The following is a 21147-nucleotide window of genomic DNA, read 5'->3' on the forward strand; positions in this document are numbered from 1 at the left end:
TAACTAGAAATAATGTATAATTATTATCATTTATTGTTCTACATCTTCAATTTGATATTTTTCATTTTTGTATTTTACCTGTAATCTAATCAGGGATTAATTATTATAACAACACCTTATATTTTAAAAGCATTAATTGTTTTTCCCATGTTGGAATAGCAAGAATATTAATTTTTTAAATGTTGGAATACTTAGAAGACACCAATTTAGAAATCATTATAGAGAAGAAGCCTTACAGCACAAGAAGATATAACTGCACATGTAAGATGTGCAAAAATGGTTTTTATATCAGAAACAGTTTCTAGTTTTGAAATAAAATGAGAACTATTTTCACAGCCCCTTGAGAAACAGGCAGTAATTTCAGCATAGGACTATTTTTGTTTACGTTCCAAATGCTCATTGGTTGAATTAATGGTCTGTAACCTGAAAACTGATGGAAGTGTTTATGAGCAATTGTACAATGTGTAAACAACCAACTATTGAACCGTTTCCAATAACACCTAAGGTCTAGAAAGAATTCACCCGAACATTCTATTCATTGGAGAGAAGGAATTCACCCAAACATTCTATTCGTTGGAGAGAAGGAATTCACCCAAACATTCTATACATTGGTGACAGAATTCACCCAAACATTCTATTCATTTGAGATTTTTATAAGAAGTTAGCAGACCACCACAGTAAAGACATAAGTTCATAAAACTCATTGGTGCAGGTGACCTTACAAGTGAATCATGAAGCATTTTCTTATCTGACCTGGACTTATGACCTTAAAAATCAATACAGTACACGTTCATTCTAAGAACAAAAGTATTAGATGTAGTACATTCCTTTTCTAGAGAGAAATCAAGAATGTTATGAAAAGAGGAGGCGCTAACTTGAAGTTGGCAAGGGGAATGCTAGCAACAAAACTCATTCCAGTGCTTATTCTTTAGTGTATATCAAACAGTAATCCAGTCATCTACAAAATGACGATTATATTTGAACAATGTATCGATAGAAGAAAAACCATCATTACCATGGCAACCACATCAATAACTTTATCAGCCATAAGGTAGACTACCAGTAACTTAAGAGGTCACAGCAACCAAAAAGCCTTAAACTTAGCTAGTAAAAGCACAGCACCCAAAGTTCTTCATTTTCTGTCCATGCAGAGAAGATATCAATAAATTCTATAAATATTTGCCATTCTATTACCTTAAAGACTGTTCTATCAACTTCATATTTGTCACTATATTTTATTATATCTGTATGTTTATACTTATATGGTGTGTGTCTGAGTCATCATAACAACATGTTACAATATTGATCTATATTACTCAACACATTGACGAAATGGGAACGTCAGCACAGGAGTTATCTCCCCATATAAAAACAATAAAGCAAAAAATTTACAATACAACAAGAGATAAAAATTAAAAAAAAAAAACAAAAACATTGCATCAAGTGTCATCAGAGTTAACCTCATACCTATAATGTGACAGAAATAATGTGATTCATGCCATCTTTAAATCAAATCTGCTGCTAGTATTATGAAATGATGTAGTTTTGAAAACCAGAAAACTGTTGGCAATGCTCACTAATGGACCCCCCCTTTCCCCATTCTGCACCCATGTGGCCAAAATCTAAATAAAAATCATGTCGATTGTATAGTACATTTGGCACACCTATATAAAACTTATGTTAAAATATTAAATGGCTGTGATAAGAAGTAGTTGACAGCCCCAGGAATGAACAGATTGTGGGATAGTCGTCATGGTCGTTTTATTTCAAAATACTGATTGTATTATTGTTAAGACAATAACTGGTGCACTACAAAGAATTCAAAACAGTACTAGCCAGAGTTCCTGGAACTGAAAGGGTCAGAGGACAAGAACCTCTGACACTAAGGGCCAGAATTCTGCAATGAAACATCTGATGAAATAAAGGTTTATTTTTGTCTGTAAAAACATGTCTACCGTCCTCCCGCAAACTGGATCCACTTACAGTACCCATCACATCCACAGAACAGCTTCATAAAATTCTGTTAAGATGCTGCAGAGAAGTTGCACAAACCGGTTGAGTAGTTTCAGAGAATTTGAACTGACAAAGTAATTATGAGGATTTTTGACAAATTTCTAAGTTCAAAGGGCAAAACTCCTGCAAAAATTAGGGGATCAAAATTTCCTAGTAATATGCACAATAGCATATGATGTTCCTGCTATATACCACAATTTGTAAAATTTTGTTCAATAGTTTCAGAGGAATTGCACTGACAATACAATTAATGTGGATTTTTGGCAAATTTGTAAGTTCAAAGGGACATAACTCCTACTAAAATTAGGGTAACAAAATTTTCTGGTAATTTGCACAACTACATATAATGTTCTTGCTACATACCAAGTTTTTTAAAATTTGAATCAGTAGTTTCTGAGGAATTGCACAGACAAGGTAATTTATTAGGATTTTTGGCAAATTTGTAAGTTCAAAGGGACATAACTCCTACTAAAATTAGGGTAACAAAATTTTCTGGTAATTTGCACAACTACATATAATGTTCTTGCTACATACCAAGTTTCTTAAAATTTGAATCAGTAGTTTCTGAGGAATTGCACAGACAAGGTAATTTATTAGGATTTTTGTCAAATTTCAAAGTTCAAAGGGGGATAATTCCTACAAAAATTAGGGGATCAAAATTTCCTGGTAATATACACAACTACATATAATGTTCTTGCTACATACCAACATACCAAGTTTCATCAAATTCGGTTCAGTAGTGTCAGAGGAATTGTTCTGACAAGGAAATTTATGAGGATTTTTGAAAAATTTTTATGTTCAAAGGGACATAACTCCTACAAAAATTGGGATAACAAAATTTCCTGGTTACATGCACAACTACATATAATGTTCTTGCTACAAACCAAGTTTCCTAAAATTTAATTCAACAGTTTCTGAGGAGTTGCGTTGACGAGGTAATTTATGAGTATTTTTGGCAAATTTGTAAGTTCAAAGGGGCATAACTCCTACAAAAATTGGAGGACCAAATTTTCTGGTAATATGCACAACTACATATAATGTTCTTGCTACATACCAAGTTTCATAAAATTCGGTTCAGTGGTTTCAGATGAGTTGTGCTGACAAGGTAATTGCTGAGGCTTTTTGACAAATTTTTAAGTTCAAAGGAGAATAACTCCTACAAATATGGCAAATTTCTAAGTTTCAGAGAAGTTGCGCTGACAAATTTTGTGACGGACAAACGGACAGATAGACTGACAGACAGGCCAAGACATAACTAACTTCCATCCTGTCAAGTATTTGTAATTCCTAAAAATTTGTAGTTATGGCATACTGTAATCAAAACATTTATTTTTTTTGAACTGCTGAAGAGTATAATCTCCTCACAACTAAGTTACATTGGGTATATTTACCCACTTACTTACTATAAAAGGCTTTTTATCAATTCAGCCATCATGATTTTTGTTTTCAATTTAGTTCATCAAGAAACCATGTATATATGTGATAGAGCTTCAAATAAAAGCATTTCATTGGCTAAGATTATAGGGCAACATGTAACATCATGTCAGACAAAAGTTTAAAATTATGTTAATTTCATTCCAGTTTTTTTTTTTCTCTTGGTTAAACTAGAACAAGAAAATGTATCATCTGTGATACTATTGTCGAAGTCATCTGTTTTTGGTCAGTCAATGACAACTATACATTTAAGTTAGAAGACTTAATTTTGTGTGTCGCTTCTCTTCATTCAACAATAAATTAATCATCATGCTTTTATGTGCTATAGGTACCATGTATAGTCGCATTTGTCATCCTCGCTTATGATTATTCTGTTTGGGTTATTTTGGGAGAAAAATAAAAATAAAGGTGTCCAGATATTGTTACCGTCATCGGACAGACTATTAAGTCATAGACAACATTTCTGTTTTGTCAAGCTGCATCTGTTTTATTAGTGTTCACAGACATATTTATAACCAAACAAAAGTTCTTAATTTGAGAACATAAGCTACAAGAACAGGTATCAAACCTTCAGTCCCTGGAAGCAATTAAAATACAATTTCTAGGGACCCCGGAGCTAGTATATTATGTTATGTACAGTTAAACCTCTTTAGCTTGAATTCCAAGGGACCACTGAAATAAGTTTGAGATATCAGGAATATGAGGAATTTAAGTTCGTATAATTCTATAATTTTTTCTTTGCCAGTCTGAATTCGATTTCATCAATAGAAATTGCTTACTTTCTAAAATATTTTATTAGTTCTTGGATATTTTTCATTCACTTTTGAAAGGCTATTACCTAATAGTCCAACAAGTCAGTTTGAGTGTTCAAGAAATTAAAGTCAGAGAAATTCAAGGTTATTTCTTTTGATGATATAGGAGAAAAGTTTGTTACTTTGACTTGTGTTCGAGAAATCGTGGGTGTTCAAGCCATCCAGTTTGAGCAAGTGAAGTTCGACTATATGAATTTTTGGTTCCATTAACAGATCTGCTCACCTGTCTTTGAAAAATGAATTTATACAAGACATTAATGGATTTATGACAGTGTTGGTACTACTACCTGCTTTGTCAAAACTGATACAGGAATCAGTAGCATACATTTTCCACGGGTCCCTAGAACGTTTGAAATGCCAATTTTATGACTTTTCAAAAATAAAATCAGTTCATGTTGAAGACACTTTTGATATCTTCCGTGAATTCTCTAAAACATTTTACAAAAGTTCATCATATGACAGTTTACATAATTTCAACAATGCTCTAAATGTCTGTGATTTTGCAGATGTCTTCTAATCTAACTAAAACTGGAACAGTTAAAATCCAATGACATCATAAAACAGCATAGCAAAATAAACATTGTCAAAATGGCTGTGTTTAAGTTACAAAGATTTTTGTTGTTTTAAATTGACTAAAAACCTACTTTACTACCAAACTTCCGAGTCTAAAATTCTTAAAAAGGTTATTGTTGTTCCAATTATCTGTATGTATAATTTCAATTTTGCAGGAAAAACTGTCTTAAAGACCACCTGAATTAAACAGTAATCTGGTCAATTTTTCGTAAAATTAACCTGTTCATAAAGATCACTTCTTATGTGACCAAGAATTTGCTTGCCCTTGGAAGAATAAGGGAACCAAGGTTCTAGCGGTAATCAAAAGAATGTAATCCAGGGACACAGACCAGACATGGAAGAGTAATCCAGGGCCAAAGACCAGACATGGAAGAGTAATCCAGGGCCAAAGATCAGACAAGGAAGAGTAATCAAGGGAACCAAGGTTCTAACGGTAATCAAAAGAATGTAATCCTGGGATAAAGACCAGACACTGAAGAGTAATCAAGGGAACCAAGGTTCTAGCGGCAATCAAAAGAATGTAATCCAGGAATAAAGACCAGACGTGGAAGAGTGATCAAGGGAACCAAGGTTATAGCAATAATCAAAAAGACTAAAATAATACATACAAAGTAACAAAAGTAAATGAGCAACTTGGACTCCAATAAAAACTGGGAGGCTGACTTAATATAAGTGTGACTGTATTTGTAATCAGCGAATTTGAATACTAATATGATTATTAATTGTAAACAATATGTCCCTTTGAAATAACATTGATGGAACAAGAATCTGTGAGGGATGGCTCACTTGTCATACCCTCACTTTCAATCACTAAATAACCAAACACCTCGGTAAACAGGAAGTTGTTGTTGAATTTTGCAAAAAATGGATCCAATAATATGGCATATCTACAAAAAGAATGTGTTTTAATTTCAAGCTGCTTTGATGAGTAGTTGCTGAGAAAACTGTGACAGAAAAAATTGTTATAGATGGAAACAAGGATAAAGGTAAAACAGTCATTGAGAAAGAATGTGTGAAAGTTTCTTTGACTCATCCAACATTTTTGGAAGTGTAGCTGCTTAAAAAAATGGTCCCCCTGGGTCGACCAATGACTATGTTTTGCATCAGGAAAACCAAAAATTTATTCAGATGGAAAAACAAAATAGGAGGTGCATAATAACATCATGTGATAAAGAATGTATGAAAGTCTAAAATTTCATTCAGCGCTTTGGAAGAGATGTGGATTAAAATTTGGACTGACAAACAGATGGACAGCATGATCACTACTACCTTCTGCTTTTTAAGAAGTTATAAAAAAATCCATCAATTGATAAGAATGTTCTCAACTCACCAACTGCCAACTTCCTTCCTTTCAATTGTAGGTGATCCATCGCTGGCAGAATCAATCGTGTCTAGTTTCTGTAAATAAGCAAGGTACTGACGATCTTCTGACTGCTGATTCAGTTCAGAAAGGTCAAACACATCATCACTGTCACCACTGGAATCTCTCCTCAAGAAGGATTTCCTCGACCCTTGCTCCCTGAATGACCTTGACAGAGATTCTAATCCAGCAATGGTGTATTTCCTCTGTGGTGGGTCAGCACTTCGACTCAGGCATAGTGTTGTGTGGGCTGAAGACAGCTTGGGAGCTTCCATGGCTACAAAAAAAGTCATGAAGCTTGATCATTTGGTTACACAAGCGTTCATAAGTTATAAATCAAGTACAAACAATCAGAGCATGAAACAATTATAATTTGTTACAAGTCAAAGGAATCATTTTTACAGTTTCAAAATTCATTGTTTGTTTGATAATTAAATCAAAATTAAATCTGAATCACCACAAAATAAAGTAAAATAAAAACTTATTTGTGAAAAAATTCATCTAAGGTTTTTAACAAACAAAGCCATGTAATAATACATTTTGTACAAACTATATTGAATTACCTCCCTTTACTAAACTTTAACAAAATTAATAAACCTTAACCTAACCTGAATATGGTAATAAACTTTTACCATTTTACCATGAATCTATTTACTAAATTCAGTTTTTGAACTAAGTTATAATCAATAAAATGAAAGACAAGTAGGAGGGTTACAAAGAGAGATTCTTTTTAACATAAAAAAAACAACTGAAATATAAAGCTCAATTATCCCATACAAAGCAAAAAACAAACACACAACATATAAATACTCACGAATAGCAATGGGAAGTGCTAAAACAGGGATATTGGATAAAGAGCATTAAAATAATTTTAAAGTTAATACAAATTTGATACTGAAACAGAGCATATAACTTGGCACACATAGCAAAATAAACAGACAAGTATACCTCAAATTTATAAGTTGGTTTTGTGTAGATAGGAGATGTGACCAGTTTTTAATGCTCTGTTTTGAAGTTAGTATATTAATTTCCAAAGCATATTAATTGCAAGAGTATTAGAGGAATTGCTACTAAGCAAAATCACCAGCACACCTATTCACAAAACTTATTTTTCAAATATCTTTGTACAGATTGTTTAAAAAAGTGGGTCTTCATTTATGTTAAATCATGCCAATTGAGTTATCTCCCTTTCCACAGTGAATAAATGTGCTGCCATGATTGAGCATTCATTTTACCTTCAAATACAGGAGGCAGGGATCTAGATCTAATGGCTTCCGGATGGTCTAAAGTGAATATCATTTCATTTAAATGTTTATAAAGTTTGGAAAAACAAACAAAAGTAACACTTAAGAGGGCATCCACAAAAATACCAGGCAGGGGATGGAACATGACAAAAAATTTCCCCATTTCATATCGCAAATACATCCTTGCTCAAAGTTGAATGTTGGTTTATGATTAACTGCAACCGTGAAAGAGAAATAGTTTACATAAAAAGCATTGAAATTCATTGAAACAGGGAGATAACACTTTCATTTTGTGCAATATTTGGTTGCTTTCTTAAAACTCTGAGCCATCCATTGTTGAATTAAAAAATCTTTGACATACACATGATACAAACATTACATTGGAACAAAAAATTCTGAGGGATAAAATTTTCCATGTGCTATCAATATAATAGGAACTGCCTGGTTTCTCTTAACACTTAAAAAAGTTTGTGTAGAATGAAATATTCTATCCTTTATGAGTTACATGTCAAATAAAATCCCCATATTCAATATTTATAAGAGAAAACAAAAATAAAATGCCTATATTTAGGCAAATCAGAAATTACAGAAGTCAAGTGAAGTTGTCATACGGCAAACAAGACCAAATTTCCATCCCATACTTTTAAAGTACTACCTCAAATTGGCAACAACTCAAAAGAAGACATATGTTTCTAGATCCATTGCTTCTTGACAAACATGCCAACAATAAGTTTGTTTTTTCTGAATTTGTTTCTACTGCTTATCACCTCCATATTGATTGACTGATTGATAGTAGTTTAATCTCCTACAATAGGTATTTCATGCATTCCAAGACAAGCATGATTAACAAATGGAAAAGATCCTACTTCGTTCAAGTCCAACATTATATTTCACTGTTGGTGTCACAGGTAAAAGTTTACAAAATATGATCATTTTAGAGGGGACTCTCTTTGGTAAAAAAAAAATGTTAACCATCATTACTGACTAAAAGAAAAATTTCAGCAACAGTAATTCTTATTTATGGATGATTTTATCATTAGATTCATGATTTGAACTTGAACTACATCTATATAAAATAATGCCAACTGTTGCACAATAAAACTACATGAATAATAGCAGAGCTGCAAGGGATAGTTTTAAATTGTGCAAAGCTGTTACATGTACATTGCATGTATATTGCAGTTTATGCTTTGTGATACATTCATTGATAGTTTGATTTTGTAATTAAATATCCATCAAAGAATATAATTTGTATGATCTAAGGTAATATTTTCGATAAACCTGATTATTTTACAAAATTAAAGATATGAGTATTGGCTGATGAAAAAAAAAATGCAAAATTACATACAAGAGTTTATAGGTAATGTGATGAAGATTTCAAACCTGATTAGGTTGGAGACCAGGTTAAAGTTTTAGACTGTAACTGTTTTATTTAGTAGTGCTCTCTTGAAATCAAAATCATAGTTTTTTTCTGGCTTATAAAGGTTTCTCTTTCAATTCTTCTTAGAAGTATAAAGACAGTAACAGTACACTGACTCGACAAAAACTTGCAAGTTTTATTTCGTCCCATACATTTATATTACAAATCAATATCTTTAGAGCTTTTAGACCCCTCATCAGGGCAAGTGGAATACAATATATTATGCATTTGGATGATAATTTAATTGGATGCAGCTTTTATCAACAGGCAGGGGTGCAAGCAATTGCAATGAATGATTGAATTGAAACCATAACCAAATAGCAAAAATTTAACATTACATCCACATCTGCAGAATTCAGGAAATGTTTGGTCAAGTGCTCAAACAATGCCAAAATTATACAATTCTCTAAACAAGAAGCCTCAAATACATTTAAATGGTTTTTCTTTGTATGAAAATGCAAGGCATTAATTTCTCAATTTTGGACACACCAGTCAAGAAAACCATGGCTCAGGGCTATAAAAACTACATTAATTTTTTTTTTTTTTTAAAGAAATATTTACATTTTATGGCATTTCATCCTGTGATAATCTCCACTAATAAGACTAAAATTAAAGATGTGCATGTAAAGATTGCTAGATGGAGTATATATTTACTATGAAACATTTTACAGTATTGACAAAAATTAATGTAAATTGACTCGACTGCAGTTAGCTTCTGTTCTGCTTCCTGTTTCCTTTAACTTATCAATCACTTTCAACAAATTATGGCATGATAGATGAAAAAAGCACTAGAAGCAAACCAGAAATTTTTTTAAAAATGGGGTAAATTCATAAAATCTTTTATCCATTTTCCAGGAAAATTTCAATGAACTAAGCAATACCTTCATCTAGTCCTAAGAATAATAATAACAGTTGGAAAAATAATAGATACAAGATGCGATTATTGAACTTGAGTTTCATCTTTCCAATATTGAATATTTTAAGTACATCAAAGTAGAATTGTAACACATGGCATTTTGAATAATGAAAATATAAAACATATGAAACTTGCATACTGGGTACATAAACATTAAGTTTCTTGTTAAATATGGTACATATTAATATATATAAGAGAATAGAATACATGTACGACTATGACTGAAAAGCATGTTTAAATATCTTTATCAAAGGCACATCTAGAGATTCTCAAAAGAGGGGGGCCGGCTCTGTCACGGTTCAGTGATTTCCTATATAATCAACTGAATTTTTCCAACCTAAAGGTGGGAGGTGGGGGGGGGGGCTTGGATACACCTTTGCTCATACACTTACTTTTTGTCTTGTACAGAGCTGAGTCCAAGGACTCGGAAACTTTATGGTTTTTGTATGTCTGCCAATTAACTTTTCTTCTTGTGACACCCATTGGAATGTTTGAATCTGTGCTGTCTACAATTCTCTGAAAGTAATCAAACAGTTCACATACTCTACCGTTAATTAACAAAGAAATCATGTAACATAGTGATATACTAGTCACTTGCTTCGTGGTACAACTTGAAGCTTTTAAGTCTTTGATATGAATAGGCTTGGAAATGAAATATCAGTATTGTATGGAAACACTTTCACTTTACTGCAATGTTTGTTTTAATATTCCATTTCACTGGATCACAAATTTCAATGTAGATACTCCATGCTTGAAACCCTCATTTTTTATTCAAATGTAGACATATCTTTGAGATTCAATGATACAGTGAAATTTGTTAAAATGGACCCCAACTTGTACTTTAAAACTGATTTGGTTTAGGCAGGTGTACAGTTTGTCAAAGTTAAAAGTACATTTACACAGATATAAAGGGACTTTTAAAAGTGTCTTGTTTAGACAGATTTTGTACTTTTCAGGCTTCTGTATAAACAGGCTTCCACTGTATAGTAGGCAGTTGTATTTGAATGCAGATAAATGTTTTGTATTAGGGGATTATTCATCAGCATTTTGAATTTGACAGTATTAAGGTAGTAGACCTAGTGTAAGGGACACAACTCTTTAGAATCATTGGAATGTTTGTATTCAGGCTCTTTATATCAATCTCATGTAAGCATCAAAGTAATTTGGTCTGATTTCATTCTGTTTCAAATGAAAGCTTGAAAGACTTTAGTGAAATTGAATGTGATACAAACATATCGCTAACTTCATGAGTTATGTCCCTTACCCTAGGTCTACCTCTATATATAAATTGAGTTTACTGGCAATGCAGTTGTCTCATTTTTAATTTGCTAGGTTTATTTTTCACTGGATGATATATTGTTGTTTTTTGTATGGAATGATAAACTTTTAACAAATTAAAAGGCACACAAATCATCTTCCAAATATACACAGGAAGATGTTTACAAAATGCTGGAATTTTTAATCGACAACATATTTGTCCAGTGTGGTGGATGTGTTTTTCAACAAATGGTCGGCATTCCAATGAGAACAAATTGTGCTCCTTTACCTGCTGACTTTTTCCTTCACTCTTATGAGGCTGACTTTATAGCTGATCTGATCCGAAAGAAAGAATATCATTTTATCTAGATCCTTTAATCTGTTTCCGCTATACAGATGACATATTATCTTTAAACAATCCTAATTTCAGGGATTTGATACATTGCATCTACCTCAAAGAACTTGAGATAAAGGATACTACAGACACTGTGAAGTCAGCCTCGTATCTTGAACTACACTTAGAAATCAATGGTAAAGGAAAACTATTGACTAAACTTTACGACAAACATGATGACTTTTCATTAAAAAATGTCAACTTTCATTTCATCTGTGGCAACATCCCTTCAGCACCTGCATATGGAGTGTTCATATCACAACTCATACGTTATGCCTGAGCTTGCAGAAACTACGCAGACTTTTTGTATCGCGCTAGAACTCTAACAAATAGGCTTCTGGAACAGGGTTATGTTGCTACAAGATTGAAGTCATCATTACAGAAGTTAAATGGTCGTCATCATGAACTCGTGGATCGTTATGGTGTATCCATCTGCCCCATGAAAACTGATTTATTCAATGGATCATAGTTTTCCTAATTTGTCTACCCCAGACTTGACTTTTTATGAGCAACTCAGCGGGTGTTTCTAGAAAAACAGAGGACGCTTACCCTACCAGTGCACTAGGTCCATGCTCCCAGTTTTTAGTGGAGTCCGAGGTGCTCATTTGCCTTTGTTACTTTGTATGTATGATTTTAGTTACTTTATGTTATTTGTTATGTATGTCAGTTTTCCATGTCTGGTCTTTGTCTCTGGATTACATTCTTTTGATTACCGCTATAACCTTGGTTCCCTTGATTACTCTTACACCAAACTATGATGGATTCAGTCTATAAATGGGTAAGTGTAAAAGTTATGACACACATTTCTTCAATAAATTATTAACTGCAAAAATCATATTAATTATGCAAACTTTCACTTTTCCTCATGAAAAGGTCAATTTCTGAAGTCAGTTTCTTAAAAGTCTTCAAAACTGATCAATATATGCATTTATTTCAATCACCTTGCTGCTACTGCGTCTACTCTCTTGTACCATCACAACTTTATCTTGTTCTTTAGCACTTGATTCACGTTTGGCCTGTGGAAACAAAATGTTGTACATTATCATATTAATACAAATTAAATCTATAGCACCAGTGGCCAGTGTATTAACACCAGCTATAAATATTTACTGTAAAAACCACTTCAGGGTTTATATGTATGTATATATCTACACATCTGTTTTGCTTAATTTATCAATAGAGCCTGTATCTAAACATTTTATGAGATGACAGTTAGATTCAATCTTTAATTTTAAATCCATATATTCTACCAAGGACAGATACACATTGATATGAGGGAATTGCCAGTGAGTCAACTAGACCATGTGTCTGTCTCATCCAACTGATATAGAGTGCAAAAGCATGGCACAGTAATCTATGGTGGATCCAGAGGGGGGGTGCAGGGGGTTGGCACCCCTCTCTGCACACCCTTTCTATTGGAAAATTTGTCATTTTCATGAGTAACATTAACAAAAAATGGCAAATAATGTCCTAGCACCTCCCCCTTTTCTGAAGAACCTTGCTTGGCACCCCCTCTTTTCACAGTGTCTGGATACTCAGTGTGCCACTGATGACAAGTTTCCATTATCTTTTTGTTGCTACAAAGGTAAGTTAAGATGAACCATTCTTTAATATATGGTAAGATAACAAAAAATATTGGATATCTCGGGGAATTGCCAATGAAACAATATCTCTAATCAAAAGAAGAACGAAGTAGCATTTTCTATCTTCCACCATCAGGTAAGAAGCAACATTAAAAACAAAGCGCTAATCAACATTTTGCTCTTTTTCTTCCTACTTTTGAACAAGCATAAAAAAGTGAATATATTAACTGACTTATTAATAATGGTTATGGGATATATGGATTGATTATGGAATACACAAATTACAGACAATTTTTATGTTGAGACAGAATATCGCCACCACAGCAGGTGTATGAGACGTGATGCACAGTGATACTTTCTGATTAGGTCACTAAATGAATTAAAAACTGAAGTCACTAATTGTCAAATATTCACTATTAACGATGTTGGCATACTTTCAACATCCAAAATTATACAAATGCGATATGCTCTAAAATCAGGTAACTTCCACTAAAATCTTGGTTCCTTTGATATTATTGTGTACTCTTCTGTAACCCTTATGACACGAATGTTTTCGATCATACGTAACAAGATTAAATATATAGAAGTCTGTGTCCTGATAATATATGACCTTTATATAATCAATTTTAACGAACACCTGCGCTTGCATCTGAAACTGTGTAATACATGTATTACATAAATTCATTTCTAACTGTTTATTTTATCTTTTAAAATAAACTTCCCATTCTATTTCAAGCAAAAAACATGCATAGACATGTGTATGATATGATTGAAAAAAGATATGTTGTAGCGATCTTTGGGTCCCTTATGATATTCACCAGGTAACAAGTTTAGGAACCAGATTAAGCAGCTGGCAATGAATATTCATAAATACCGGGACATGCTAATGTATATGACCTATATAGTCTTGTAACGAGCCTCAGTGTCTGAATCGGAAACTGGGTAATGTTCAAAGCTAACAGATCATTTCATGTAAACTTCCCGATCTCGTACAAGAAAGAAACGCATGTAGAATACACGTGTATGATACCTAAGAGGTACTTTTTTATCTCGTATGAAGCTAGAACTATGACGCTAAGGCGGTGAACATGGCGAGGATTTGCAGCATTATGTGGTGTTTAACTAAATATTCATGCAAATCATATGCAAATATTAAGTACTGAAATTATAAGTTCAAGAAGTTCCAACAATATTAACGCCTTAAAAATGCCATTATTCTGTTTATTGGCAAAATCACAGTCAATATAACTTGATAAAGTCATCAAAATTTGTTCTTATTTTTAAGAATCAGGGCAACAGTAAGAGGCAACCATGTAAGAAAGTAAGAAAAAATAAAGCATTAATGGAAAATTGAGTGATACCTTACCATGTAATGGTGAAAATGTTTAAAATAACCTAACCTGAAAACTGCATTTTGAAAACTAAACTTAACCTGTATTTTATGATACTTAACAATTGTGCAAAGCGTCAAAAAAAATTCATTGATCTGTTTTTGTTGCCATCTGGAAACTGTTTGGAAGGACAGACGGAGATACATGCAAATTTTTGGAGGGTATCGCATAATACCATGCCACTTAATGTGAGAGGGTTTTAAAAAATTCAAAAGTTGCTGATAAACAAGAAAGTCAAGTAAAAGATACAACACATGCACTATTCAATTCAATTTTTTTTTAATGTCAGCATGTGATCTAAATGGTATTTAAAATTTTATAGTACATAATAAAATTGACTATAAAAAGGATAATACACCTGTATTTCTAATTTTGTAGCAGAAGTGTAAATACATGTATTTGTAAAAATCTAGAGTGAAACTAAAATTTGAATTATTAAATGTCTTATTCCTACCAATTTAGCAATATATTTATATTTTAAAGTGTTCCTGTGTACTATATTCAATTTCTACAACTACCCAGCAATAATATCAATAAGATTATTGAGTGTGGTTATAAAATATCCTGCAGAATGATTCAATTAAATTGGATGTAAACAATAATGTTAAGATGTCTGAAATGGGCATTTATCCTGCAATCATCTGTACAGACATACAGTACATGTACATTTATGTCTGTTTTTTTAATCAATTATCACTTTTCATTGCAGGATAAAAACAATACATGTATTATGGTACTGTTGAAAAAATGCAGCTTGTATGTGTATTAGGCACAGGACGTATAAAATGCTCGGCATAGCAAAGAATTTTGCCCCATGGTGGCCATCCTTAAGCTTCATACACATACAGACTGTATTATTTTTACCATACCCTTATATTGGATATTCAACACCCACTGCCTGATTCTTTCAGAGATTTATACTTCAGTATGATCTGGTCCATATCACATTATTACCTGAAGTCCAATGAGCCAAATCATCAACGATTCATGATTCTCTGCAGTAAAAATATACTCTTTACCCTCTGATCTGTAAAAGGTACAAAAAATAAAAATAAGAAAGACTTATCTGTGAATAATCTCACTTTAAAATGCATATCTAAATGTTATTACTATGAGATTGAGATGAAATGATAGCTCAGGCCAGAGAAAAAAAATTGTGTTTAAAGATACTTTACCTATTCTAGCACATTCATTTTATTGGTATTTTTTAAATGAAATAACACTAAACTATAATTTTAATTGAGCACTATTAAAGTCAAGAAATTCTCCCACACATTGTAAGTGTCTATAAAAAATATTTTTTAAAAGTAAAATTTTACCTACCGACCTTATTTTTTCAAATATAACCTTTAACACACATATTTTTTTTTCTTGGCCTTACAGAAATCCATTATAGTAAAACTTGAAATTCCTGTATTCAAATATTTTTATTGCAATTACATGTACATGCATCAACAAGTTCTATTATAAATATAAAAGTGATAAATGAAGACTTCTGATCATTTCTTATATCACTCTACAATACATTCTGGTCATGGAGTTCAGTACCTACCCACTTATGGTGAGTACAAGTACCCAAAACATGTAACAAGTTTAGGAAGACTAGTACATGTGTTTGTCTTCACTGCCCTGATCATTATGACTATTTTTTACCAAATGAATGACATATAAATTGAATAAAAACAGTGTTTTATGTGGAAAAATATATCACTTCTGCATGAAAAATGACTTCTGCTTACATTCCCTCTAACTCTAAAATTGATGGCTAGTACTTTTTAAATCAAGAGTTTTTATGGCTATTCAAAACATCACAAATTTTAGTGAACTGAATGCTGAAGATTTTAGATCAATTGATAATATATATTCATGTTCTTTTCCATTTCACATCTTTTGACATACCGTACATCTGTACATTAATAACATAATTGTATTCCTTTTTCGAAAATATACTTGACATTTTAGTATGTTTTAAAAACTTATGTCAGTTTTAAAAGCTCATTTGAGATTGTAATGTAATGTTTTATAAGTACCAACTTTGTTGTGTAACACAACAGTTCATCAATCGGCTAAGATTGACACTGCGATATGCTCTATTTAAATTGTGTGTCTTCGTAACCGTAAATGTTTCTAAATCAAAACAACTCGTAGACTGTTTCTCAACTATATTACAGAAAGGTGAATGCTAACTGATCATTTCATCTATTAATGTAAACTTCCTGCTCTCATACAAGTAAAAATGCACATAGGATACATGTACATGTATCGATTTAAGAGATACATTTTGATCCCCTATGAAGCTAGAATTGATGGTTCTACGGCACCAATCAGCAGCATAAGGTGGTGTAGTAATATATAATTATACAAATCATATACGAAAGTACGGTACTGAAATATGAGTGCAAGAAGTTGCTAACAATATTAACAAATTAAAAATGAAAAAAAAGCAACAATAATTTGTTTGATCGTTGACCAATTACCTTGTCTAATTTCGAGGTATAGATCTCAGACCATTATTTACTTGAATTATCCAGGATTAACAGAACTTTTCTTGTGACACTTTCATTTTATATAGGCATGACTACAACTTTATATCTATAAATCACAAGCACATGATAACATTTCATCATTAAGAATTTTTTTATCTGAAATAACATATGGCAGACCCTTTTTTTTCATCACAAGACAAACAGTTTATGTACCAATCAATATAAAATGCAGACACTGCCTATGGTAAAGGTGATACCAACCAAACAAGCAATGTTTTTTTCTGTCAATACTGTATATGTATTAAGTTTCACGGTTTTTCAATTTCATGGATTCCAAACGGTAAACATATTTGCAAGTATAAATTCTACATAAATCTCCTACTAAAATCAACCAAATCAAACACGAACAATTACTCTTGCAAAGTGCTAATTTCTTATACAATTTATATAATTTTTATCTCAAAAGTGCAAAAAATGAAATGAAAACTAAGACTGGTTGTGTGGTCAATGAGTTCTTGATATACATGAACTGCCTACTGTCCGATTTTTATTAGGACTGCTACTTCAACAAAAAAACATTTGGTATTGGAACGAACAAAGCATGGGTACAGCTACATGTTAAATATGGCCAGATATGATTCATGAGCCAAATGTTACCGTTAGTTTCCACTTTTTTATTGACTTATGGGGCATTCAGAACAAACATGTGACCAATCTTTATACATTGTAAATAAATACAGCCATAATAGGCTGGCAACATCTTACTTTTCATCAAAATTTTATCGATTTTCATAATACTTTATTTATCACTTAATCTGTAATAGATTTAATAATATAAAACCTTATCTAGGTTACGATCATAATAACATCAAAATAGGGTTTTGTTGAGTCAGCTGATTTACTTTAAAGTCCAGATGTACCATTTTTTACAGTACAGTTAAGATGTACCATTTATTAACCAGCTGTATTGCAGTACTGTTCAGATGTACTATTTTTTAATCATCTGTATTGCAGTATTTCAGATGTATCATTTTTTCATCAGCTCTTTTGCATTAAAGTTCAGGAGTACCATTTTAATCACCTGTATTGTAATACTATTCAGAAGCACCATTTTTTAATCAGCTCTATTGCAGAACTGTTTATTTTTAATCAGTTGGTAGATGTACCATTTTTTAATCATCTGTTTTTCAGTACTGTACATAATAAGCATTTTAATCAGCTGTTCTGAAGCACTGTTCAGAATTACCATTTTTGGGTTTTTGATCCTTCAGGATAAAAATACCTTATGTCACTGGTCCATCACTGGAACTTCCCTACTATTTTTTAACACTACACAAAAATATAGTCCAAAAGTAATTCCCTTTATATCATTCAATACTTCTTTTATAACCAGTAAATATGTTTCTTGCAATTAATCAACTCAATAATATTCTATTATTTCTGGAAATGAAATTAAGATCTCGTCTTCATATCACTCAATTTTTGACTGACTCCTTTTCGGCTTTGAAAGGTATTTAGTAATAAATTTGCATTTAGCGAATTCACTTCTTGCAGGAATGTTTCTGGAAGCATAAAATGTGTTAAGTATTTTCATTTTAACACACTTAAAAGTCAAATTATCCATCCTCTCATTAATATTTTACCATTTATAAACAGAAAGTAAAGAAAAGTGATTTTAACCAAGTAAAATTGGTGGGAAGATTCAAATTGATAAAAGTTTCTAGTTTTTGAAAATCTGGTGATCAGGAAATTATTTCCTTAAGCTTATATTGGTTTTATTTAAGTATAATTATAATGTAGAATAAATACTCTGTTAATATAGCTTTTGAATGTAAATGCACATTAACTTTTGGATATATTTATAATTGGGGAAAAAGGTGAAATGGAACAAAATTTGTAAATGTGTGTGGAGTTTGATCAGTAGTATAGATTGACTCTCAGTTAATACATATTAAAAAAAGGACAGTTCTCGTTAGTATTAAAAAAAGGACAGTTCTTGTTAGTATTAAAAAAAGGACAGTTCTTGTTAGTATTAAGAAAAGGACAGTTCTTGTTAGTATTAAAAAAAGGACAGTTCTTGTTAGTATTAAAAAAAGGACAGTTCTTGTTAGTATTAAAAAATAGGACAGTTCTTGTTAGTATTAAAAAAAGGACAGTTCTTGTTAGTATTAAAAAAAGGACAGTTCTTGTCAGTATTAAAAAAAGGACAGTTCTTGTTAGTATTAAAAAAAGGACAGTTCTTGTTAGTATTAAAAATAGGACAGTTCTTGTTAGTATTAAAAAAAGGACAGTTCTTGTTAGTATTAAAAATAGGACAGTTCTTGTTAGTATTAAAAAAAGGACAGTTCTTGTTAGTATTAAAAAAAGGACAGTTCTTGTTAGTATTAAAAAAAGGACAGTTCTTGTTAAAAATGTAATATATCATCAAAATTATATTAAACATTATATTATCTTTGAAATTTTGTTCATGCTACAATTTTCACAAAAATCAAAAACTGACAGTGCTATCAGCACTTTGATTTAATTAGCTGTTGAAGCAGTACCATACAGATGTATCATTTTTTCATCTGCTGTTTCACAGCTCAGTTCAGATTGTTGATTTTTTATTCAGCTGTTTTGCAGTACTGTTCAAATGTACCATTTTTTAACCAGCTGTATTGCAGTGCTATTCAGATGTATCATTTTTTTTAACCAGCTGTATTGCAGTGCTATTGAGATGTACCATTTTGTTGAGTCAGGTGCTTTGCAGTATAGTTCAGATGTACCATATTTAAATCAACTGCTTTCCAGTACTGCTTAGATATATCACTTTTTAAAGTATGTCAGTGTTTATTTAATTACCAACAACAGTGTTTACTTAATTACAAACACTTAACTGAAAAATACATATGGGAAGATTTGTGTCAAAGTGATGCTTTTGAAGATTGCCACCTACCATTTTGTTAATCATACAATTCAGATGTATTTTGTAAAAACAGCTGCTTTGAAGTATAGCCCATATAATCTATTTTTTAATCAGACTTCTTTGCAGCATAGTTCAGATGTACCTATTGCACTTAATCCACTGTTAAATTGTGAAAGCAAGGCAGTAGTTAGGCATGTTCTACTGAAGAATTTCATGAGAACCAAGCGTTGTTTCTGAGAAATTGTATATTCAAAACCCACCAAAATGAGCACTGACATGTAGACAATGGCAAAAGATAACTCAGCACCAAACCTCAATAATTAAAACTCCTTCCTTAAAGTGCCCAAACAAATTAAAATAAATCCTTCTAAATGGAAGAGACATGGTTGGCAAACTCGCCTATGTCTTGCACTAAGAAATAATTTCAGTTACATAAGAAGAAAAAGTGTGTATGTTTCTTCAAAGGAATTAGGCTTCGTGATGTTCTTTAACACAAGAAGCAGCTGTGGTTCATATATGGTACCAATGATACAATTAATTTCATACTTATATGTTGTCATTTTATTAAGCTGCTAAAGAGGAAGTAAGAACACTATATATTTCATTGACATGGGAACTATATATCATCAAGCTAATGTTTATACTTTTAAATCATTTGTGCTGGACTAGTAAGAGTAGTCAAGGATACTTAACACCCCCATAACACAAAATAATTGATTAATTACCTAATTCTATAATTATATATGTATTATGCCTTTGTGCTAAAACATAATGCTTGGTTTAATAAGAAATTTAAAAAATAAACAGCAGGCATTATAAAATACATGTTCTACTGAAGACTATACTTCATGAAAACCATGCCCTTTTAGTGTTTTAAGTAGCTGTCTTTTTAAGAATCATGCAAAATTTGAAAAATGTGATACACCCTCAAAAAGGCTACATATTTTTATTTTTGTAATTAAGTTATTTTATGGGTCTACACTATGAAATATGTAATTATTCATTCAAATCTCCCTGCTCTTAGAGAAAATCCACATTGAAAATCCAGTAGATTCTATTGTATTTGAGTGTCATTTACAGAGTTATCTCCCTTAATTTTGAAATCTACAGTGCATTCTATACAAATTTTTGTCTCCTAAGAGCATGGGTTATATGAAAAACCACATGTTAATTTCTGTTTACTATGACATTTCAGATAAAATATCAAAAATAAAAATATGTAGGCTTTTTTACCCATGAAACACATTTTGCATGATCCTTAGCTGGAGTGCTATTAAGTCCCACAACCCAAAAACAAAATAATTATAAACCAAAAAACAGAATCAAGAGCTTTTATTTATGATGTCAAACACTGTGCCA

The 21147-nt window shown here is 31.8% G+C and overlaps 1 protein-coding gene across 11 annotated transcripts in view; it reads right to left on the reverse strand.

Moving 5' to 3' along the window:
- Positions 1–21147, reverse strand: part of LOC148611652 (uncharacterized) — an 81850-nt gene that overhangs the window by 39501 nt on the left and 21202 nt on the right. For 6 of the 11 annotated variants that reach the window (XM_088592411.1, XM_088592406.1, XM_088592407.1 and 3 more), the window contains 5 exons: positions 15352–15424; positions 12365–12439; positions 10165–10288; positions 7428–7475; positions 6163–6469 (listed from right to left, as the gene is read on the reverse strand). In XM_088592411.1, coding sequence (XP_088448537.1) covers positions 6163–6469; positions 7428–7475; positions 10165–10288; positions 12365–12439; positions 15352–15424 — 627 coding nt within the window. Of the gene's footprint in view, positions 1–1194; positions 1243–6162; positions 6470–7006; positions 7025–7427; positions 7476–10164; positions 10289–12364; positions 12440–15351; positions 15425–16874; positions 17022–21147 lie in introns of those variants that run through there. The other 5 variants (XM_088592415.1, XM_088592412.1, XM_088592413.1 and 2 more) reach the window with 5 other exon arrangements.

This window comes from Perna viridis, chromosome 7 (assembly GCF_037379345.1).
Source record: "Perna viridis isolate PV_CMFRI_1.1 ecotype Kerala chromosome 7, ASM3737934v1, whole genome shotgun sequence".
Classification (NCBI taxonomy): domain Eukaryota; kingdom Metazoa; phylum Mollusca; class Bivalvia; order Mytilida; family Mytilidae; genus Perna; species Perna viridis.